Source organism: Terrapene carolina, unplaced genomic scaffold (genome assembly GCF_002925995.2).
Source record: "Terrapene carolina triunguis isolate 2854851 unplaced genomic scaffold, T_m_triunguis-2.0 Scaffold67, whole genome shotgun sequence".
NCBI lineage: Eukaryota > Metazoa > Chordata > Testudines > Emydidae > Terrapene > Terrapene triunguis.
The window spans coordinates 49413492-49436546 of record NW_020664418.1 but is presented as its reverse complement, the minus strand read 5'-3'; the positions used below and the strand labels follow the sequence as shown (position 1 = coordinate 49436546).

Here is a 23055-nt window from a genome sequence, read left to right as displayed (position 1 = left end):
ATGGGCAATTTGTTCCAGCTGGTTATGATTCGAAGAAAGAAAAGCAGAACAAAAAGTCACTTTGCATTGCATGTCATCTTTCAATAAAAATCCCGAGTGTGTGTGCGCAAATTGGGTGTCTGACACTAATTTGGCATTACGTATTCTGGAACTTGTCACAAAGCAGTTGACATGATTTGTGCCAACAGATTATTAACTGCCCACTTCTCTTCAATTCCCCAGTCAGAAAATTGTAGACATAGGTGCTGGAACTTGCTGTGCTGCTGCATCCCTGGCTTGAAGTGGTTTCCATCGTATACAGGGTTTACAGTTTGGTTCAATGGCTCTCAGCCCTCCACTGTACAAACTGTTCCAGCACCCCTGCCTGTGTAGGTAAAATAAAAGGCAAAACACCCCACAGCAGATTCTACTGTCATCAGCTTAGATGTTCACCAAGTTCCACCACAGGACCCACCAGCTAACTGTGCAAATCTACGGAAAGCAATGGGTGTTGCGCAAGCATAACTGAGGCCCTAATTGGGCCTGCGGGACATCTATTACTGGTGATGCACCAGAAGGAAAGAACCCAGCTTGATTTACAGACATTCCACTGAGCTTATTAGAAAAGAACTCTTTCTAGTTGCAAACTGAAAATATCTGAAACGGAAATTGAAAGGAAAAAAGAGCCCCGGCTATGCCATTTTTAGTGTCACTTCAGACTAGAGCCACGTTAAGCAAAACAGCTTGGAGAACTGAGAAAGCAACAGGTAGTTAGAGATCCATTGGGACTAAAATTAAAATCTATTAGCTGAGGTTTTGCCAGCTTGACAGTTGCAAGAGAAGGGAACTGATCAATTTAGTGGAAAAATGAACACAAAGAAACTTTACATTTTAATTTATTAACCTCTACAAGGGCAAAACTCAGTGCTGTCTGGTTTTATTTTATTTTTTTTTTAACATATGTCAACAATTAAATAAGGTTCCAAAGCAATACACCATAAGGAAACCCTGTTTCTTCACACGTTATACTTAAAAGCTAAGACCAAATCTCCCCAAAACTGTAGTAGATGATCAAACAGCTAATTAGTTTGTAAGACTGTACAGGTCTTGTAGTTTTGAAAGCACAGAGGTATGATAAACGTTTAAAGACAGTCATTTTAAATTAATGTTTTTAATGGAATAAAATTCTCATGTGTGAAAGGTGATTGTTTCTTTGCTTGTGCTCCTTGATGTGTGAAATACCCCATCAATATTTCTAGGAGCAACAACTGAGTTATGACCCACATTCCCTCAAGAATACAAGGCTTTCCCCATCTACCAAACTAATCCATTATGCTTTGCATCAAGACTATCGTTTCACATGCTACACTGTACAATCTCAGTTCTACCGTATCTCCTTTATGACTGAATTGTATGTGGTTTTTTTTTTTAAATAAAGCTTTATTTCCTTTATGCTCTGAAGTTCAGAATCTGCCTTTGGAGTAAAGAAATAGCCATGTTTTGTTACACTAGTGTTCTTCTTTCTGTGAATGACTAACTCAACCACCACCACCATAATTCTGTAAAATAAATTAGTTCTTTAAAAAAAAAAAAATGTTAAAATGTTGACTGTCCCCATCTATCATTACTACTTATTCCTTTTGCTTTCTACCATACAAAACGCTATGGGAAGAAAGGCAAAAAGTTAAGAACCAAATAGAAAAAAAACAAAAAACTAAAGGTTGCCCATTACTTGTACTGCATTAAGCACCTATAAATCCATTACTTAAGGCCAGCTAAGATGAGTGGATTCGTACTGTGGCCTTCAAGGTCTGGAGATTACTCTGCCATCAATAAAGGATGAGGGGAGAATACATAAAAGATCTTATAACCTTTCCTCTCCTTATATTTATCTACTACAAAGACACAAGAGTGTTCTGACAACTTTTTCCTTAGAGACCCAGGCCTAAGGTGCTGACTAAAATTACTTCATTGTCTTTTTAAGTAATGGACTCATTAATTCTAATGGGTATTGATTAGGGAGAAAAATACATTCAGTCCTTACTAATGAGGCTGTCTTAGTACAATGGGAAAATGTTGCATAAAATAATGCATTTTGTTGTATCGATGATTTGTTTGGTTAAGTATGAAACAGAATATGACAACTCAAGAGGAAATAAAAGTATATTTTAGAACACTGAGAGGAGAAAGGAGCCGTAAACACATGGTGTCTTAGCAGCTAGATACATACTGACTGGGAAAACTCAGAGAGGCTGGGTAAGAACAAAGGCTCAGAACATTGGCTATAGCCACCAAGCAAACGGTGCAGCTGGGAAGGTAACCTTTCGCTCCCCACCTAGGCTAGTTGCAACTGTGTGTCACTTAGAGCAGCCTGAAGGCTATTTGACATTACCTCAGCCACCCATGACCCCCAAGGGACTGACATGTAGCTGGGGCTCACAGAGCCCAGGGAAGCCCTCAGTCTAGCTTTTCCCAAGCCATACTCCCTTACACTGGCAGCAGGAAGCCACTACACCACTGGAGGATCCTCCTATGCTGAGATGACCATCCAATTATCAGCTACTTTGGAGTTTCAGGGTCGGATTCTACCAGCAATGGCGCATAAAGCAATTGTGCTAGACCCCTTAGGATCTGGGCCAAGGTAAGAATACCGGAACACCTTCGGCCCGATTCCAGAGCCATCTGGTGCACGGAAGCTCATGCACAATGAAACAGAGGGTAGGTTACAGAATTAGACGTTCTTGATTTCCTCCATTGAACAGTAGTACATCTTTCAGTTCAGGAGGGTTTTGACCATATTGGTTATTTTAATGTACAAGATATGCTAAACTCACTTTATGGATTAACCCTTGCTGCATGAATCTGCAGTACTGTTACAGAGCAATAGAATATTTAAAAAAACCTGAAGCCACATGTAGTCCAACTTCCCCTCTTTCCTTAGGCAGGCCTGAATTGACTGACTAAATATCGTAAAAAAACTTGTATGCCAAGTTTCAGCACAACACAAACATTTACATTCTAATGAAAAATCTTTGGATACAGGGATTGATAATGGAAACACTGATGGGATCCATGCAGTTAAGCCTGTGAAGAGGATATTGCAGGAGCCCCCTATCTGTAATTCGTTAGCACTCAGACTGCCAATTTATTTTACTCCCATTTCCTATTCTACAGACTGGTTCCAAGGTTATTTGCTTCCTCCTATTCCTGTGATAGGCATGGCAACTAAAGGCTGCAGAATTTCATCTGGAGCTTTTCTGTTCTTTGTCTGTGTGCTAAAATCTCTTCTATAATACAGCTTCTGTTCACTTTAGAGTTAGTTACAAAGTTGAGAGAGAATATAGAAGGAAAATAAAAGAGACAAAGGAGAAGACAGGTTTTCAGGTGAGATTTCAAAGATGAAAAGTCAACAAGGTTATATACATATGTATTTAATAAAGGACTCCCATGGTAACATCTACACAAAATTAACACAAATGGCTTATCTGTGATGTAGTTACAACAACACACCTGGAGCGACAAACTGTTTAACATTAGTGAACCTGGATTTATCAGGTACTGTTGAAACAGAACAGCCTTTTGGTACAGTCCAATCAACAGGTCTGCTGCTTTTGTCCTTGTCTTCAGCTGTTTCATACACCTCTATGTGAGGTGGTTTCTCAGTCAGATTTTTACTATAATGACTTAGCCCATATTGTGCAATCTGGATTGGGTAGAAATAGCCTTGAGGTCCCCACTGTGTGGATAATGGCACACCTGTAATATAGGAAAAACATGAATAATTGTTAGAATATTTAAAATACAGTTTAGAATTCTGTCTCCCTTCTCTCCCCCGCAGTTTTACATAAATAAATGCCATTTACCAGAAGTAACTTTCACCATTAGTTCTCAGGCACAAAGAAACCCTGTTCAAAAAAGGTGAATTATTCTCCTTTTTACCAAGGTCTGCAAATACTAAAAACTGATATCAAAACCGACCAGATGCGGAAGGCAAAGTGAAGTTCTCACCTCGTTCTACCATACCTGGGCATTTACTTGCTTATTGCAATACCATACTTTAATACATAAACATTTTTATGGATTTTTCCTTCCACTCTGGAGACCATTAAATCCCTCTAATACCACATAAATCTTTGCAAATTAAATGTAAAACAACATTAGTAGAATTTTACTAGCATTGTTTCATGGTGAACCTGCAATTTTACTCAATACTTGCAAATCTAAACTGTTACAGCTCCCGAACTATAAGGCTATTACAAATACATCTTGAAATAATGTCTCTGTAATCAGAGATTTCCCCCACCCTGCTCTTTACAGAATTTACACATACTTTCTGGTTTAAACTTCTCTCCTTCAGGTTTAGCTCAACATATAAATAAAAGACATGGCAACCTAAACCTTTGTCCCTTAAGTTAGGGTTTCTCTGCAAGGGCATCCTTACCCCAGGCCCTAGTTGCCTCTGAGGAGAAAGCCACTTCCTCCCCTTATATTCAAAGTGGAATTAAAAAGTCACATCTACCAAAATCAGTCAATAAAAATTAACTGGCACATCTGTGCAGAGCTCCTACATCTGCTAACAGTTGGGCCCCCAGAGACCTGCTACAACCTGGTAATTTGTATAACTGAAGCTCACTGCGTAATGTAATGCTCTTGAAACCTCATTCATCAATACGCATTTTCTAACATTCTCGGTCATGACCAACCTCCATGATGTGCTTAAAAAGAGCTCCCCCCCCTTGTAGTCAGCTTCCTTCTGTCCAACTTACTCATTAATGTCCATTCAGTGAGGACACCCCCATTATCATAGCCATAACTGATGACAGACAACATATCACATCACTAACTGACCAGGGGAAGCAAATGGAGCCTTAGTATATGGAAAGAGGCTCTAATTTATATGCCAATATCTGGATAAATGGTAATATGAAAAGAAATGCACACAGAGCATGAAGCACGGATAAAAAATTTTCAAAACCTGCTGGAGTTTAACAAACATGATTTACTGGTCTTCCAACTTAGTCTCAAAGCTGAATCTTAAAATGGAAAGTGTCTTGAATCCCCTGCAGGAAACAAAGGATCCCAGCACTTCAAACCTTTGAATGGCACAAAGTGAAGAAAATTAAAAGTGAAAATAAATACGGTGGCATTTGCACCATTTTTGTCCCTTGGAAATGTCCAGCTTGGAAGCTAGCAATCCCTGGAACCTGGTGTAATGAAAAGATTAAATTAAATTAAAGAAGATACATGTTACGAATAATAAGTGTTCCTGAAAGTAACTTGATGGACTACTTCTGCCTGAAGAGTAAAAGCATCAAGGGAAATATTTAAGTACTCTGTATTATCTCAACTGCTGGAAGCTAGCTCACTTATTAATACTGAGTGTTCTCAGTTAAGGGTGCATGTATTGGGATCATAAGATGAAACCTACTATAAAAGCTTTACTTGTAGCTGTTAATTTAAGAAGATGACATGATTAAATTTTCCAGGTCATAGGACACAAGGCAACATATTACCTTGTACAAAAGAGACAAGGTAAAATATAACACGAGCTCTTCTGGTGACAATAGAAGAACTACTCGATATAGACGGTCATCTCACACCATTCTATTAGTTTGCCTTTGAAACCTAAAACCTTTTCAAACGGTTTTACTTTGATATCCATCCTCTCCCCCACAAACAGTCGTTATTTCTCCTTGGAAACCTGTCTGCCAGATGCTAGCAAGTCTATTTCCCTAACCACATTAGGGATCTTGGCACCGCATTGCACGACAACAGCTCTAAATGGCATAATGCAGAAAGCCAAATTTATAGGTAAATGACACTTGACACTTTGATTACATTCATTCACAGAAATGTGTGGTTGAAATATACAGCAGCTAGACATATTCCAGATCGGCGTGGAGCCTACATATTTTGCAAGTTGAGATGCTGCAGAACTTGTCCTGCCTGGTTTTATATTGCGGTTCACTTCGCTTTTCAGCCTAAAAGTCAGCAGTACTGCAAAGTGACCAACTGCAGTGATCTTCCAGATACAGTCGACGTTTAACATCCAAGACTGATAGCACATTGAGCACCACGTATGCGCAAAGAGGGGAATTTTTAACGAAACAGACTATCGATTAGAAAGTCTGATGTAGATAACCAGACTTTCTAAACGATATTCTACATCAGACTTTCTAATCAATAGTGTGTTTCATTAAAAATTCCCCTCTTTGCACATATGTGCTGCTTACTGGGTCTCTAATTTATTGGTAATTTTGGGAGAGTCACAAGACTCAGCACACGCACTCTCCCTTTCCCCTCCAATCAGAGATGAATTATAGTCAGGCATCTTAGGGCTGGTCTATGCTCAGAACTTACATCGGCAGAGCTACGTCTCTCAGGGGTGCGCTATGCCATGGAGCTATGCCAGCCTAACCCCAGTGTAGACAGTGTGCGGTGGACGGAAGACTTCTTCCATTGACCTAGCCACCACCTCTTGAGGAGGTGGATTACCTATGCCAATGGGAGAACCTCTCCTGTCAGCATAGGTGGTGTCTACACTGAAGCACCACAGCAGTACAGCTGCAACACTACAGCTGTGCCACAATAGTGTTTGAAATATATAGACAAGCCCCGGGGGGGGGGGGGGGAGTCTACATTCAGAGCCAGGCCACCTTGCAACCCAATTGAATCGGCATTAGTAGAATTAATAAAACACCTTTCTTGTAGGGCACAAGAACAGCTCCAGATGTCCCCCCACTCTTTCCATCTCATTCCAAAGCAAGGTGGCAGTTTAAAAAACAGGAGGAGAGTACCACGGCATTGTGAGATATTAGAGCTAAGATGTCACCTGGCAAATGTCCTACATTAAGATAAGGTGAATTTTTTTAAAAGCAGCTACAGTGAATCCAAAATGGTAGTTATGGGACACAGGAAAAGAACACTAATTTAAAGAATTGAAGTCAATAGTCTTGAAGTGATATTTTAACACCATGTCCACTAAAAATAATAGTTTTTAGAAATGTGTTTTGATTGAAAAAAAAAGGGCATCTTATTTTTTTCAAAATATATTCCAGAGACTAAAATAATTTAATACATTGACTGAAAAGATATAATAGTATTTGCTTAGCTGATACCTAAATTAGTAGGAATGTGATAATATAACCTGGAAGGATCATAGTACATGGTATCATGATTAATTCAGACATGGTTCATTCACTCCTGTGCATCTTTTAAAACAAACCAATCTACCGACGTGCAGGGGTTTAGAACTGACCCTACCCTGGAAGTTAGAGCTGATACTAGCATACAGTGAAACATCACAAGTGACATTACAAATTACTGAATTTTTCAAACTAGTAAGTTAATTATTGTTAGGAAAAACTCAGGAATACATCACCACATTATGCACTTTGTTCATTTATTTCACAAGTGCAGTTTAGTTTTAGTTATTTATAGTATGTGACATTATGCCAGTAAGTTTTCTATAGTACGTTTTGTAAAATTAACTAATTCTTAGTTATGAGATCTCGCTGGAGTTTTCTGCTATTAAATCTTTCCTATGAAATGGAATGAGAGCTGTTTGTGTACAAATTATCGATTGAGTGGCTCAGCAAATTAGAAAAGTTCTATTGTACTGTAATTTTATTCAGAGTCTTACGAGATAATGCTTTAATGGCTTAAATGCCTTCCCATTCAACTCACACCATTCTTCAAAATCTCTCCTGTAATTACACAGGAAAGCATGAACTCTCATAGTACACATTTGAAAAAATACTCTTCTCCTGTCTTCAGAAATCGCAGTGACTCTGTTACCTTGTTGCATACAACCTGTGCTGGGCCAACCTAGATCTGGAAGAATCTAATCCTGCACTGTTTTCTGCTTGTACACATTTATTGTTTTGCTCTAAAAATGTTCCAAAGCAGAAGCTTACATTATTGTGCTAGCTCAGACATTTATAAACCCAAACACATAAAATTCATAATCTTATTAAATACAACATAAAAAAGACAAAATACAATAGACGGTTTAGCCATCGGGTATTGTATGGCAGAGCTCTGCTGTGTGGTTTGTCATCTCTCTCCATGGGTGCTAGTAAAGCATAAGAGTACTTTCTAGCACTGCAGGTGTCTGCTGTAAACCAAAATTAGAGAGGTCAGGACGACACTGGAGGAATAGTAAGGGACAGACTAGAATAAACTTGGATGTCACTCATGACTCTCATGCCCATTCTTTCTTAGGGAGGCTCAGAAAATGAAAACAAACATCTTTAATATCAAAGTAGGAGAGCCAATTTTCAGATGCATTTCATTCAATTGTAAAATACATTCCCCACCTACCTTCAACACCACTTATGCACTTCACTCTATCTCGAACTTCTACATTGTAGCCCTCAAAGGACATGAAGACTCCATCGGGGTGGTAAGGTGCTCTCTGTGCATATACTTTGGAGTAGCTATGAGAGAACTCAAATCTGTCATAGCCATCATACTGAGCAATTTTCCCATAAACCTCAAAGTATTTCTCCACCCAACTGAAGGGCAGAAAGACCTCGTTGCCCTCTCTCCTCCCTTTAATTGTATGCTCATCATTGATCAGACAGTCAATTTCTTCATATTTAAGTCCCAAAATTTTGTTTCCATTGCTATTGAACCCTCCAACAACAGGGGGTGCTTTCTGTTGCTCTTGGGGGGACGCCTCCTCGCTCTGCTGCTTGGCTAGGTTGTTTACATAGTTGTTACTTTCAGATGCAGCTGTTCGTTTTTCCAATCCGTCTACTCGGAAGCCATTGTTCAGGTTTCGGGGAAACTGAGTAGTTTTATCACTGGAGCATCTATTCCACAGCAGGACTGTGACCAGAGTGAAGAGAGCGCAGATGATGATCAAAGTCTTATAGTTGACCCGAGCTGCCAAGCAACGCATATTCACACCATACCTACAAAATAAAAGGAGATGTTCTCAAGTATAAATGTGGAGCAGATTAAAACAGGGGAACAGACGGCTTTTGCTTTTACTTCAGTCGACAGCAACAGAGCTGGTGGCAGGGCAGTGCACCGCCATGTGGGGGTGGGGGGAGGTGTCAGTTTGGATTCAACCTCACCCTGGCTCCGGTGGGAGGGGTACAGGGAGGTGGGCAGTAACACCTTCTGTGATTCGCTAGCAAGCTCTCTGTCCGACACATGGATTCTTTAACAATAGTATCCGGAGGGAGATGCGTGAAGTGCTCAGACAGAGGGAAGCGTGACCGAGGGCTTTCATGCAGCGGGGTTGTGCGCAGACATGACTGAATTCGGAGCAGCATACAGTGGGTATCCCCCAGGATCTCTCTAGGTCACCTCCATCCCAACAAACCGATTAGTAGCTCACATCACCAACTTTGGACTATAACAACAGAAAGGCATTTATCAACACAATTTTGTTGTGCAGCATGAACAGGACACACCACAACTGGCAGTAAGCTTCAGAGCCACAGTGTATTTTTTCAAGTAAAAAGTCATAAATCTAGCAACGAAATGGTCAGCAGCAGGCGATTAGAGCTGCAAAAGCGCACTAATCACAGTAATCCACTCCGCAGCGCACACAGACAAGTCAAACAAAGTACAGCCGCTACCCAGTGTGACATGAGGAATCGTTTCTGCTCCAACTCCAGAAAGAAGAGGGAGTCGGGGCGGAAAGCTCAGACAGGTAATAGAAACAGTAATTGGTTAAACTCTAATGATGCACATAAAAGTATCTATAAACCATAAATTTCTGACAAATGAAAAGACTGAGCTCTAAACTTGAATGTGCTTTGCTGTTGTTGAACTGAGATGCCACCGAAAGATTTTCTTAATTGGTGTTTTTAAAAAACTCTTTGCGGTTTGGAGTTCTGTGACAGGCTGGCACACCTGTTGGCTTATGTGTATTTGGAGAAGAGTGAGTAAAATATTTATCTAAAGTCATTGCTGATCATTTTAAACTGCCTCATTTCAAAGATTAAATCTCAATCATTGCTTTCTTCAAACAGAGACGCTTTTGAGATGTTAGCAGCTAATGCTTAAAAAAAGTACTTTAAGTGTTTAGACCGATTAAAAAAAGCGAGCGGATTTAAAAGAACTGGAAATATACAACATTTGTTCCATGTGGACCTTGACATTCAAACCTAGATCAATTCTTTAAGTTTCGACACTTCAAATACACTTTTTAAAGTTACAGTTTATTACTGGAGCAGGCAGGCAACTGGACTAGGTAGTGCTAACTACATCCAGATCTCAGGCTGGGAAAGACGCCAGGGAGTTAGAGGCCTCTCTAAAGTAGGAACAGAAATGGGAAAATGGGAGAACATCCCAGGGGGCTACAAACTCCCAACAGAAGTGTTTTTGGGACAGATTTCTTGCACAAAGTTTCCACAGGGTCAATAACAACATAAAAATGAGTTGGAAAGGCTTCTCCCATAGCAAAGGTCCCACTCCCCCTTACCAGTTTTCTTGCCAAAAATTCCCCCTGCCTCCCCTCCCCCACCCTACATTATAGTAGGTGAAAGAACACATCAAGAGACCTAAGCCTGGGAAATATAGGAATGATGATAATAAATTTAAATTATAAAGCGCACTGGCATAAAAAGCTAGTTTTACTCAAGGATGAAGCAAAAAACCTGACACCACAAGGAAAACGGGAGCATTTTTTTTAAAAAAAACCCACTGAATTACACAATGTGTTGCAGACTACTATGTTTTAAATTTTTGATACTTGGATTTCTCTTGACCAAGGAGCTTAATCAACAGCTTAATTCACATATATCCTTCAGGCCAACATCTTTTCCCTTTGAAATGTCTCCTGAGTTGATGGCAAAGAGTGCCCAAAGGTTAAACATGTAACTACCTGATCTGATTTGTGAAGCACAGACCTGAGCTTTTATTTAGCACTGTGCTGCAGGAGCGGCCCGTCTTGCCAAGACGCTTGGAAGAAATGCTTTTATAAAAATCTTAGGGCTACTCTCACACACAGAATTCAGTATGGAGGTGAGACATCACTACATAACTGAGAAGCAGTCAGAAGTGATGGGGCAGAGGTGAGGACTGAGAAAAACAGCAGATCTGATCTGGGCCATTACACAAACCACCCACGGTAATAAATAATTATTATAATACAGGCTGAAGTACTACAGATTAAGACCAGGAAGTCAGGCCAAGAACAGTTACCACTGCAAACATCTCATTGTATGCAACCATCCGTAACAGACTTTTCCCCCTTAGCTGATTGGTGTCCTAAAGAAGTATCCACTCCCACCCAGAGATCAGCATTAAGAAGGTATCAGGATGACAACATGATAAGATTTCTTGTATCTGGTGGCACAAACAAAGTAATGGTTTAATTGCAATTGAGGAATATGAAAAATAGCTTGTGGGTTCTTAAGTTTATTTCTGAATTCAGAAAACGTTTGGCCCACAACATTTTAATAAATGCTGTAACTGTACAAAGTTGTAGCACTATGTACTGCCTTTGGGCAACTACAGAAAGAACCTAAAGGAATACCCAGCGAAATAAGTATGTTAGCTCTTAATATTCTTTGAGGCACAATTGAATAGACAGAGCTGGTGGTTAAATTTCACATTTAAAATAATGGTCACACACATACCCCGCTAAGGACTATTCACACAACTCTGAATCGACCTCAGATGACTAAATGAAATGTTGCAGTAATGGCTGTAGTTTCTGCAGACAGACAAATATGCACGAATGATACTGAACAACAAGGAAGGTTCTTTCTTCAGGTTGCCTTTTTTTTAAAATAGAAAATGAATCACCTCACTAATTTTATACTTCCATATTGTAAGCACCATCTGGCCATTTGAAACTGGACTTTAAAAGATAAGTATCCTCTTTTCCTGAAAGCCTAGTTTACTACAAGCTTTTAGAGAATATAAATTTGTATATAATTGTATTTTTATGGAAATGCTAACATAAGAATAAATCTAATTTTCTGCATCAGCAGATAATTTTTAGTGATGATGCTTTCAGGATGACCTCAACAAGTACACTTTGCTTCTTTTATACAGAGAGATAATTCACTTTTAAATGGAGAACAGTATTTCCTATACTTCACCCCTAGCCATAAAGCACACTTTACATTTAGTTAAGCCATCTGTATTATGGGGGGGGGGAGGGGGGAGAACAGCTCAATACATTTTTACGTGCTTATTACTGCATATTTTAAACAGACTATTAGATGTCATTTTATGGCAGTGAATAGGCCCAGCTGTCCCCCAGTTACATAATATATTTGTTTTAATCTGTGTGTGTGTCCAGTGCATTGGGAGGCAGCATGTCTGCTGGTTAGAGCAGAGGACTTGGACTAAGCACAGCAAATTACTGATCAACTTTTTCCACCAACTTGAGGCGCGATCCTGGGCGCCTGGATCCTCAGATCCTCACTCTGCTTAATGGAGAGGATTCTTACTATCGTGACAGCACTGAGATCCTCCGGTGAAAAACAGAAGCGTGAAGTATTAAATTAAACCCAACATTTTTGTAAGATGACCAACAGCAAGCTGCAAGTAAACTCTAGGATGGGAGCAGACAAAAGCCAACTACCAAACTTCAAAATACCTATCATTAAGAAGGAAATCGTCTTCAGCCTGCTTTCTGGTTAGAATTCTCTGTGTATGCCAGAATTAGTGTCATGAGCAAGACCTGTCATCCTATACCACCAATACTCTGAGTTGTTGCCTATGCAATATGGCCTCCCTTGACTTGGGTCACACAGATTGATGCCTACCATTCTTCTAAAATGACAGCTCAGATTGGCAGCAATGGCATGGCTAACCATCTTCTAGGTACCACTTGGAGAGGAGACCCAAGTTGCATTTGGCTCACAAGTGGAAGAGAACGGTGTTCGCAGTCCAAGATTGTGAGCATATTTGATCACAGTGACAACTGTTCACCTCCATTCAGAAGCCTGTAAGTGGAGGATTAGGCACTGCTGCAGTTTGGGGTTAAAGAGCACACGAAGCTTTGTGGGAAAGGTTGCCTGGTGCCAGTATATTTTACTTTCACAATAAGCAATATATTTTAACTAGAACGATTCAGAAAGAAAAAAGTGAAACATTTTGGAAGAACCATGATATTCGATTTCATTGTGCAATGAAGTGGGCCTGATCCAAAGCCCATTGAAACAAATGGAAGTCTTTCCAATATCGTCAGTGGGCTTTGCATCACATTCTAAGGAGAAAAGCATTCCTGATGCACTCAAGACGGGAAAATGATGGAACATTAATGTTGGAATTAAGCATTTTTTGTTTTGCTCTAGCCTAAGTTTAATACTACAAAAATATTTGTAATTAGCCCCCCAAACACCATGTTAAATAGGACCCCCAAATGGTATTTAAAAACACATGCAATCTTTATGAACATTAGCTGAAGACACCACAAAACCAGAGGCATCCAGCACTCATGTTAAGAAACAGATCAAATATCTGCAACCAACGAGTCCCTTTCCTCCCTTGCTTTTCGCGTTTCTCTATTATGAAAAATATTTAACATGTAAAGGTAACTGTTTTTGAACTACTCCTCAGCTCCTCCCCTAAAGTCACAATTCCGGTTTATGACAATTTCACAGCAACCACCTGTGAAACCAGAGATAGGATTTTGGGTACAGAACAAGCAAAAGGCGAAGAAATGTAGTTGTCAGACAAATGCCCATAGTTACCAAGAACAAGAACACAAACATTCTCTGAACTTGCATAGACATCTACACTTTGAGACATTCCTTAAATCTTTAAAGCAAGTGTACACACTAGATGTAAATGGATGCACCGATAACTGTACAAGTCTCAATAATGTAAAGCAGACCTACAAAGGATTGTTTTAAATTGAAATTGTGCCTTCTGTTCTTCATTATGCTCTATAAAGGAATACATTTTATTTCAGGATTTTTTAAAAAAAATAAGGTAGCAGATATGGGAGGGTCTGCTCTCTCTGTATACCAGGGAAATATCAGGGGTATTATGTCTGGTCTTCCTGGATTTTGCTGGAGTATACTAGGAGAATCTCTGGATGTGTACTGAGAGTTCTCACACCATAATTGAAGGTATAGATTAGATTGTCTTTCATAAAGATTCAGCATCTCTTTCTCCAAAGTTTCCATTAGTATTAGAGTTCTAGGTATTAGCAAAATGCAAGCATTTCTAAACAGCCTGACAAACACTCAACTGCTCAAAGCCGGTACTACCTGTGACTATTGAGACCTACAACTAATCTATGCACACATCTGTTTGATGTTATTGTGACCAATTCCCCCTCTCATTTGTCTTCGGATTAACCAGTACAATGGGGACTCTGATCCCCAACTTGAGGTCCTTAGGTGTTATCACAAGAGGAACAAAGTTACCTCTAAAGAATAAGTTTCTAAAAATATAGTGAATCCAAATTACCTCTGAAAGTTCAGTATATTCTTGTTGAAGCAAAAATTACTTCACAGAATCCTAATTAATATGCAAGGCAATATACAATATTTTATTGAGAAAATAACTAGTCAATTTCAAACACGTTAATGGATATAACTTAGAACAACTTATTTTGACCACACAAATGAAGTGTCAACATTCTTTGTTTTGAATACAAAGAATAAAAAACTAGGCTAAAGAAAAACTAAATCTTCAACTATTTCCGCTACTACTGTTATATTAATTAAGTCTGCAAGCAAAGAAGTCTTGGTACTCTGTGCTATGACTTATAAATGAGGAGTCACTTTATACCTTGGGCTGAGAATGCCAGAATGTAATGCAGTGTTATTGTAAGCGTGTTGGTCCCTGGAACTAGAGAGACAAGGTGGGTGAGGTAATATCTTATTCTTTAAGAGCTCTGTGTAAGCTTGAAAGCTTGTCTTTCACCAATAGAAGTTGGTCCAATAAGAGACATTACCTCACCCACCTTGTCTCTAATATCCTGGGATGAGCATGGCTACAACACTGCAAACAACTAATATGCAAGGACACCTTGCCCTGGAATCACCTAAAGGTAAGCAGCTCATGGGTCCAGGCTGCTGTCAGGTTTCCCTGCACACTGGACACAAAAGACCTATTTATAAAGAGATCATGGCAAAGGAGGATGTAAACTGTTTCACAGCCTCTAACCATCAACTCCTCTGACTTTATCTACAGTGGTAACCCAATCCAAAGCAAGCTTGGTGGATGAGAAGGGCTCCAGCAGGAATCCTACACATTTATAACAGCTTGTTTTGCAGATGCTCCTTTGTTCAAGCCTCTTCATCTCATTACCTACAGATTAACATACAGGAACTAACAGACATGTTTACTGGCTAAATCTTTTCTTGACTAGGTTACCCCAGGCCAGACCTGCACACCCCAGAACAGCAAACAGGCAACAATCAGAAGCAGCTAAACATGTGAGCCTCCAGTAAGTCTAGCTATCTGCTCTTCAAATCAGTTGAGAAACTGCAGGACTAAACATATTTCTAGATCAACCTTTGCAGAGCAATTTATTGACTAGAGATCAAACGGACAGGTTAGCATCTCAACTAGGGAACAGTAGCCGAAGAAAGCAGGTAAGCTCTTTTCTGAACTGGACGACACTAGTACAGGTGGACTGGACTGGAGTAGCAATAACTAAACATTACCCAAAGGAAGGGAAAGCAAATAAGAGAGAGCAGAGTAAGCAGGAATAGATGTTTCCTGGAGAAAGGATGCACACAAAGGAAGGGAAAGCTCAAAACCAACTCCGCAAGCTAGGGACAATGGTCTTCTGGGTTAGCGAGGCACCTAGGACAGGGCCCCAAAAGAGAACATTTTGCTGCAGAATGTGTGTAGGGAAGGGCAGGTGCCTGCCTTATACAGCTCCACTTGTGTGTGTGCAGCCGTGTCCCAGCCAAACAAGGGAGATTTGTATTCCCAATGTATTGATCCTAGCAAGCGAAAAAGCACAGGATATGTTTTGCTGACCAGCCATAAGAATATGGAAATGTGTCCAGCAAGAAGTGGACAGCTGTGAGGAAGTCCCTTTGCCTGTAGCTACAAGCACAGAATAAAAAGTTACCTATTCTCCAGAGCGTTTTAGTCCTTGGCAATTTTTTTCTGAACAATTTAAAGACCTGCCCTGGCTGGTTTCCCTGGGGAATGACATTAGGGAAGAACAAAAGCCAAGAGTGCTAGTTCCCAGTGACACTGTGTCACGGAGTCCCTGGGTGATGCTCTGGAACTGCTCCCCACAAAGCCAGTCAGGACTTTGGGGAGCCTCCTCTCCCATGGAGCAGACTGTCTTCAGGGCAAGAAGCTCACACAGCTTCACCTTCCTGGGTCTGACCTTGGAGTATTCAGCATATGCCCCTCCATGCGCTTCCCACAGCGAGTCTGCCCAGGAGGGGTCCTGGGGAAGCCAGAGGGTCCTGCACGCACCCCCACTCCACTTCGCAGTCAGACGTGACTCTTAGCCAGCCAGTAAAACAGAGGTTTATTAGATGACAGGAACACTGTCTAAAACAGAGCTTGTAGGTATAGAGAACCGGACCACTCAGCCGGGTCCATTCTGGGGCCCAGCGAGCCAGACAACCCCGTCTGCACTCACTCCCCGTCCCCAGCCAGCTCCAAACTGAAACCCCCTCCAGCCCCTCCTTTCTGGCCTGTCTCTCTTTCCCGGGCCAGGAGGTCACCTGGTCTCTTTGTTCACCTTTAGCTATTCCCTTGCAGGGGGGAAGGGCCCCAGCCATTTGTTGCCAGGATATAAAGTGTCAGCCATTTATGCACACTGGAGACTTAAGAAATGCATAGGGGAAACTGAGGCACCCACACAGTATTCAGAGGAAACATTAAGAACAGTCCCACTTCGTCACACAACGGCCCAAAGGAAAAGGATGTCTGTGTATGGCTATCACAAACCTTCCCACCGAGGATGGGCTGCCACAGTGGTCTGTTTGGCAGCATGGCTTCTCAGGTGACCCACGTTTGAACGCTGGAGTGAAATCCTGGCTCTGCTGAAGTCAGCATCAAAATGCCCATCAATTTCAATAGGGCCATGATTTCACCCCCGTCTCTTGCTCTGAAGGTCAGTGGAGGCTGGGAGTGAGGGAATGTGCAAAGCTGCAAAGAAAAGGAGGGGCACCTTGTATAGCTAAATGGTAAGACCTCCATATAATTAAGCAGGAGCAGCAGATAGGCTCAGAAAGGAGTCCTCAACTTGGATGGACATATACTGTATCCAAGCAAAGGCCCTGAAGATAGGTGGAAAATAATTGTGGATCTGTATGTATGTCTCAGGGCTTCAAGGGCACAGAAATCCTATGCTCTGGGAGCAGGAGAGAGATCTTTTACAAAACAGCCTACTGGTGAAAGAATTAAAGACAGGATTCTGGGAGGAAACACTGGCACTCAGAAGAGAGTGACCCAAGTGAATCAATATTGGGGATTTACGATGGATCACCAAGATAGAAGTAATGAGGAAAAACAGACTTCAAGTGGTTACTGCAGCTTGTAAATTTCAGAAGTCTGGAATGACCGGAGGGTAGGTATTGTCACAGCTTTGGCAAGCCGAGTTCTGATTTGGCACACAACTCACAATCCCATGAAAGAATGAGCAGTGCACAAAAACACTGACCCAACTTTTGACCCAAATTGTTAGCATTTAAAAATTGAGAATGTGGAGGGACTTTTTAGGGAACTATTGTTGCTCTGAATTAAAACAAAATCTTTTAAGCTCCAGTTTACAAAGGCAATTTCAACACTAATGAAGCATTAGGATGGGGAAAAAAGGTGTCAGGATAACTAATTAAGGTGTAAACTTCATCAGAATGATGGATTTAGTTGAAAACGGCAAACTAACCTCCGGTTCCATTTTCAGGCAGGCAGGCCCAAGCCAATTATTGGCAAGGATTTTTAAACACATCATGTAAACCCCTCACCTCCTATTAGACTGTCTACTCATCATTCTGACTCCTGGACTAAAGACAGGCTCCTGACGGCATGAGTCTATGTCAAAGGGTGTCTTTGTTCCAAGGCCTGACAGGATGTAACTGGGGAGAAGCCTGATATGGAGGAATTAGGCCATGTCTACATGACAGACTTCTGATAGCACACCTACGTCGGTCAGGATGTGAACAGGAGTGAGCCCTATCCCATATGATGTGCTGGCAAAGTCCCTAATATAGACACAGTTATACCTGGGGGGGGGGGAGAAAAGGGAGAAGACAGCGGAGAGAGAAAAAATTAAGCTCTACCAGTAAAAGCATTACTTTGCCGTTATAAATTGGTGTCCACACTAGGGCCAGGTCTACACTACAAAATTGTACTGGCATATCCGTCAGGCATGTGAAAAAATAAAATCTCACCCTTAAAATCTCACATAGCTACTCCTGCAAAAAACCCAAAGTAGACACCGCTTATATTGGCAAGAGTTCGTTTGCTAGTATAGGCGGCTTAAGTATACAGGCCAAAGACTTCCTTCTGCCAGAATAAGCGGTGTCTCCACAAGGGGGTTTTGCCAGCAGAGCTATACTGGCAAAGCTTTTATAGTGTAGGCCAACCCAAGGAGCTCTTTGTGGTAGACTATACCAGTCAAGTGCCCCCTAGTGTAGACAGGGCCTTAAACTGGAGCCTTCAGATGGAGGAGAGGTGTTAGTACCAAAGAATTCCACAGAAGTGCCTAACCATGCTCACCTTATGCAAGCAAATAGCTCAGCTGATTCCAAATTAGGCTACTTGCATGAGCAGTGTCAGCAGGATGTCCCTGAAGATCAGTAAGTCAGAACAGACTAACCCATTGTGCAGAATGATGAATAAGAAAAGAACTTTCAGGTAAGAAATTAGTCTATTTATGATAAAGGTCAGGGCTATAGTTATTGCCCATTCACTCAAGACAAATCATAATGCAACCATGACAAGCTCTCTTGTAAAGTAATGTTAGATGGCAAGAAAAACGTCCCAGAAAAGGACTTTGTTACCATGTAAGATGATGAATCCAAGTCCCCTCAGCACTAAAAAAATAAATGAAAATGAAGTTGTCCATTATCAACCTTCACTATGCTACATACAAACTATGAAACAGTTTGTAGGCAGGGCAGCACACTCCTTTTTTATTTGTTCACAAAAAACTGATAATTAGTCATAGAAAAAGACAAACAGAAGAATAAAACTTACAAATTGGTTTGGTAAACAGACAGGACCAAACACAGTTCAGGTCTACAGAAAAATCTTGCAATGCTACTCAAAGACAATTTTGTTCTACCTTCCTTACAAAACTTCACTATCCGGTAAATGCAGCAAAATAAGTCCTGCAATTTGCTGGCCAAAACCCTTAGTTTGCAGTTCTGACATGCCTTCAAAATACAGAACCTGGTTATCATTTTGTAAATTCAGTGTGCCTTGATATATGCTAAGAAGGGCAAGTTGTTTCTCTCCCCACCCCCAAGCTACTGTACTAGCTAGTTTGAAGTGCTAATGTAATTCTGACAACTTCACCTTACAAACTGTTCCCAATCATATTTGCCATTAAAGATGCAGGGTTCCTCATTATTCAATCTAAAGAATTCTCACTTGTGAGGAGGATGCAGAGATGTAGAATTGAGGGGGAGGGTTTCACTGGTGGATAAAGAGCAGTGTCAATTTGCACTACTCTCCTTCACAGATTGTAGCTATAGTGAACAGTCTGCAGTTAAGAAAGTAAGGTATATTGTACAAGAAAAGGGAAATTAGAGAGACCGAGCTTATTAAACCCTACAAGAAAATGAATCAGCCAAAGGAGCTGAATCTATTTTTTATTTAGCAAATACCCTTTTCACATTCTAGATAGCTGCTTTGCAAGACTTTGTACTGGGGGATTCTCTCTTCATCCAAACATGTGCCACTCCTACACGGAGCTACTGTAGCAGGTCTGTGTATAGTTACCCTGAGGAAGCCATCACCATAATGTTTACATAGCTACATAACTGGTCATTGACCTTCTGTAGGTCACTCCTGGGCAAGCATGGTCTAAATTAGGCAGCAACGGGGGGGCTGGATTTCACAGCATTCCCGTGCGGCATACTGGAGATTCCGGGGCAGCTTTCAGATAAAATACCTCCATTAAAAAAACCGAATATGAAAATGAATACAGTCAGTACATAGTTCCTTGTGCTACTGAACACAATAGTTAATTGTATACTGACCATACATTTTTAATGAGATGCAGATCTGTCGGCTGAAAACGCACAGTGGCACTATAGAAAGCAGGGGTAAGTTGGAGGTTTGGGGAGCTGGGGAGAAGACAGCTGTGGCTTTGGATGTCTGGGAAAGGGTGGGAGGCAGTGTGCGATTGTGGGGTAAAGCACATTAACTGAATGTTTCTCCTAAAAACACTCAGCAATGAAATGATCAACAACGTTAATCTTTAAATCATCACTGGTGGTTTCCCAGTCACCACCCCACTGAGATGAACATGGCAGTTCACACCTCCCTTATAGCTATCATTACTACAGACAATATGCCATTCCTTGGCATGTAGTGCACGTTTTTGAAGGTTTTCTTCACAATGATATAGGCTAGATTTTTTTTTTTTTTTTTTAAATGAAAACTTAGGCTCTGGAGCACCCAACTTCCCAGCCACAAAAAAGTAAAGCACACAGGATCCCAGTTATAAATCGCCTATTTTCCCAAGAGCCGTATGCCACAAGCATCCAAATACAGGCTCATTCTTGCTTGCTCAGTCACAGCCAGAAGGCTCAGAGTTTGTGGAAGAAGAAACTCATCATAGCAAGTTGAGTAGGAGATCTGATTTCCAGTAATCCCTTCATTTGGCTTTTTGATCCCAATTCCCCACCATCTCATTTCAGAAATATTAATACTGTTGCCCCTTCTTCCAATACTAGTGTCCCATACTGAACCCAATGTCTCTCATCCTCTGCCTGGAGGCAACAGATGTTTGGGGCTATGGAGGTCAGCTTTCCAGTGGAGGAAAAACCAGTGACAGGGAGTCTGGGTATACTAAAGCACGCAGACTCTTACAAGTACACAATAGTCCGGTCACAACAGTGTGCAGGCAAACCCTTCTTCCAGAAATCTCTGCACCAAAGCCCGGTTTCTGGGGAAGCAACTCGGCACTAAGACTGAGGCAGAGCACAAGCTCCCCCGCTCACCGTATCTTCTCTCAAAGGATCCTTGCGTAACCAAACTAATGATTACATAAGCATTTCTACCAAGAATAAAAACTTGTTTGTATGCCAAGAAATAGCTCTTAGAAGAGGTGTAGCCTTGTTATGGCGGAGGTCACCAAGGGGCACTACTTTGTACCACTATAGTCTGAACACTTTGCCAACAGGTATGAAACCTTCTCCCAGATCTGGCGTCCATCACGTCTGTAATGACTGCAGTGCCCACTTGATCTAAAAATCACCTCCTGCCTCACCCCCAAAGGTTTTTTTGGCTGTATCCAGGCTAGGAAGTTAATGGGAAAAAATCCCACCAGTGCTGCCACAAATTCACCGGCGAGCAGGAGCCATAGTGTAGATAAGGTGATGGCAGCTTCCAGCATTTTACAATCACTTCATTTGCCCCTGCTTAGCATGGGCTTGTATTGCACTCCCAGGCACTCTGCTAACCACAGGCAATGGGCTATTTTAGTGCTACAGTTCTTTTTCCTAACATTGTATGGATCAGTCTTGAATGGACTAAATTCAATGATTACATAAAGCAGGGGTGGCCAACCTGTGGCTCCGGAGCCGCATGCAGCTCTTCAGAAGTTAATATGCGGCTCCTTGCATAGGCGCTGATTCCGGGGCTGGAGCTACAGGTGCCAACTTTCCAATGCTCACTGTTCAACCCCTGCCTCTGCCACAGGCCCTACCCCCCCCTTCCCACCTTCCCCCAAGGCCCTGCCACTTCCCGCCCCCTTCCCCGAGCCTGCCACACCCTTGCTCTTCTCTTCACCCCCCAGAGCCTCCTGGATCCTGCGTGAGGCACAGGGAGGGAGGGGAGGCGCTGATGGGCGGGGCGGCTGGCAGGCGGGGCAGGGGAGCTGATGGGGGCTGCTGACATATTACTGTGGCTCTTTGGCAATGTACAATGGTAAATTCTGGCTCCTTCTCAGGTGCAGGTTGGCCACCCCTGGCATAAAGCTTTTTCAAATTATTAAATTCTAGCAGTCTTTCTGCATAGAAAGCAGAGAAACATTAGCAAGCATGAAGCACAAACTACATTTTCCAAACAGGTTATATCAGTTGGTAATGCATTAGAGTATTCAGTTTAAAAAGTAATGTGTTTAAAAACAGTCAAAAATAAGTTGCCCACCGAGATTTTAAACTTCAGAATAGTTCAGTACACTGACCTTCTGTTTACTATGTATGAAGAAAGACTGTATTTTAACTTAAGACCGGGGATTTCTGCTGAGTAGTGATAAGCTACCTATTTACTTTGAAGCTTCTATACCAGGCTAAACTATTTAGTCACGGGGGGGGGGGGGGGGGGAACTGAATAGTAACAGCCAATCTTAGATATGTTAAATATGATACGAAGAAAAACAAAAACCAATAACAATTTAGCAACCAAATAAATCTGACAGACTAGAATTCCAACAGATATCCTGATCACAATAATGGAAAAAATAAATATTGCTATAGGTACATAAGAGTGAAGAAAAAAGTTTGAAGCAGAACATGTATATTTAAGCTGTCATGTTCAATACTATAGAAACAGGTCAGTTTGTCTCAATTGTGGTCATTTTCCTTCATAGGAAAATAATTTAATAAAAACTCCATTGTACTTCTGTACCACTGATGTTTACTTAAGCCTTGAAAGCCAGATTTTTTCAGTATTTATGAAGCCTCGCTGACAGAAATTCTGCAATGCTCTCAAACACTAAGTCTGCCCTTCGAAAGCTAATTAAAGATAATTTGTTACTAGAATTGGCTTCATGAGTGTTTGCCAAATTCTGCTTCACAACATATTTATTCCCACAGCAGCAGATGATGCAACAAAACTAGAACTACAATTATGAAATAGGCAGAACTGAGAAGTAGATGAGAAAATGGCTGCATTTATTTTAATAAATATACACATTGGCAGGGGCATTAAAATATCTAGTAGGAAGTCTGTTTTAGTTGAATGTTAATCTGTGAAAACTGGTTTGAGTACAAG

General features: G+C 41.1%; 1 protein-coding gene across 8 annotated transcripts in view; it reads right to left on the bottom strand.

The window, feature by feature from the left end:
- Positions 1–23055, bottom strand: part of GLCE (glucuronic acid epimerase) — a 97251-nt gene that overhangs the window by 5013 nt on the left and 69183 nt on the right. For all 8 annotated transcript variants that reach the window (XM_026648398.1, XM_024199541.2, XM_024199540.2 and 5 more), the window contains 2 exons: positions 8302–8897; positions 3490–3735 (listed from right to left, as the gene is read on the bottom strand). In XM_026648398.1, coding sequence (XP_026504183.1) covers positions 3490–3735; positions 8302–8884 — 829 coding nt within the window. In that variant the 5' untranslated portion in view covers positions 8885–8897. The remainder of the gene's footprint in view (positions 1–3489; positions 3736–8301; positions 8898–23055) is intronic.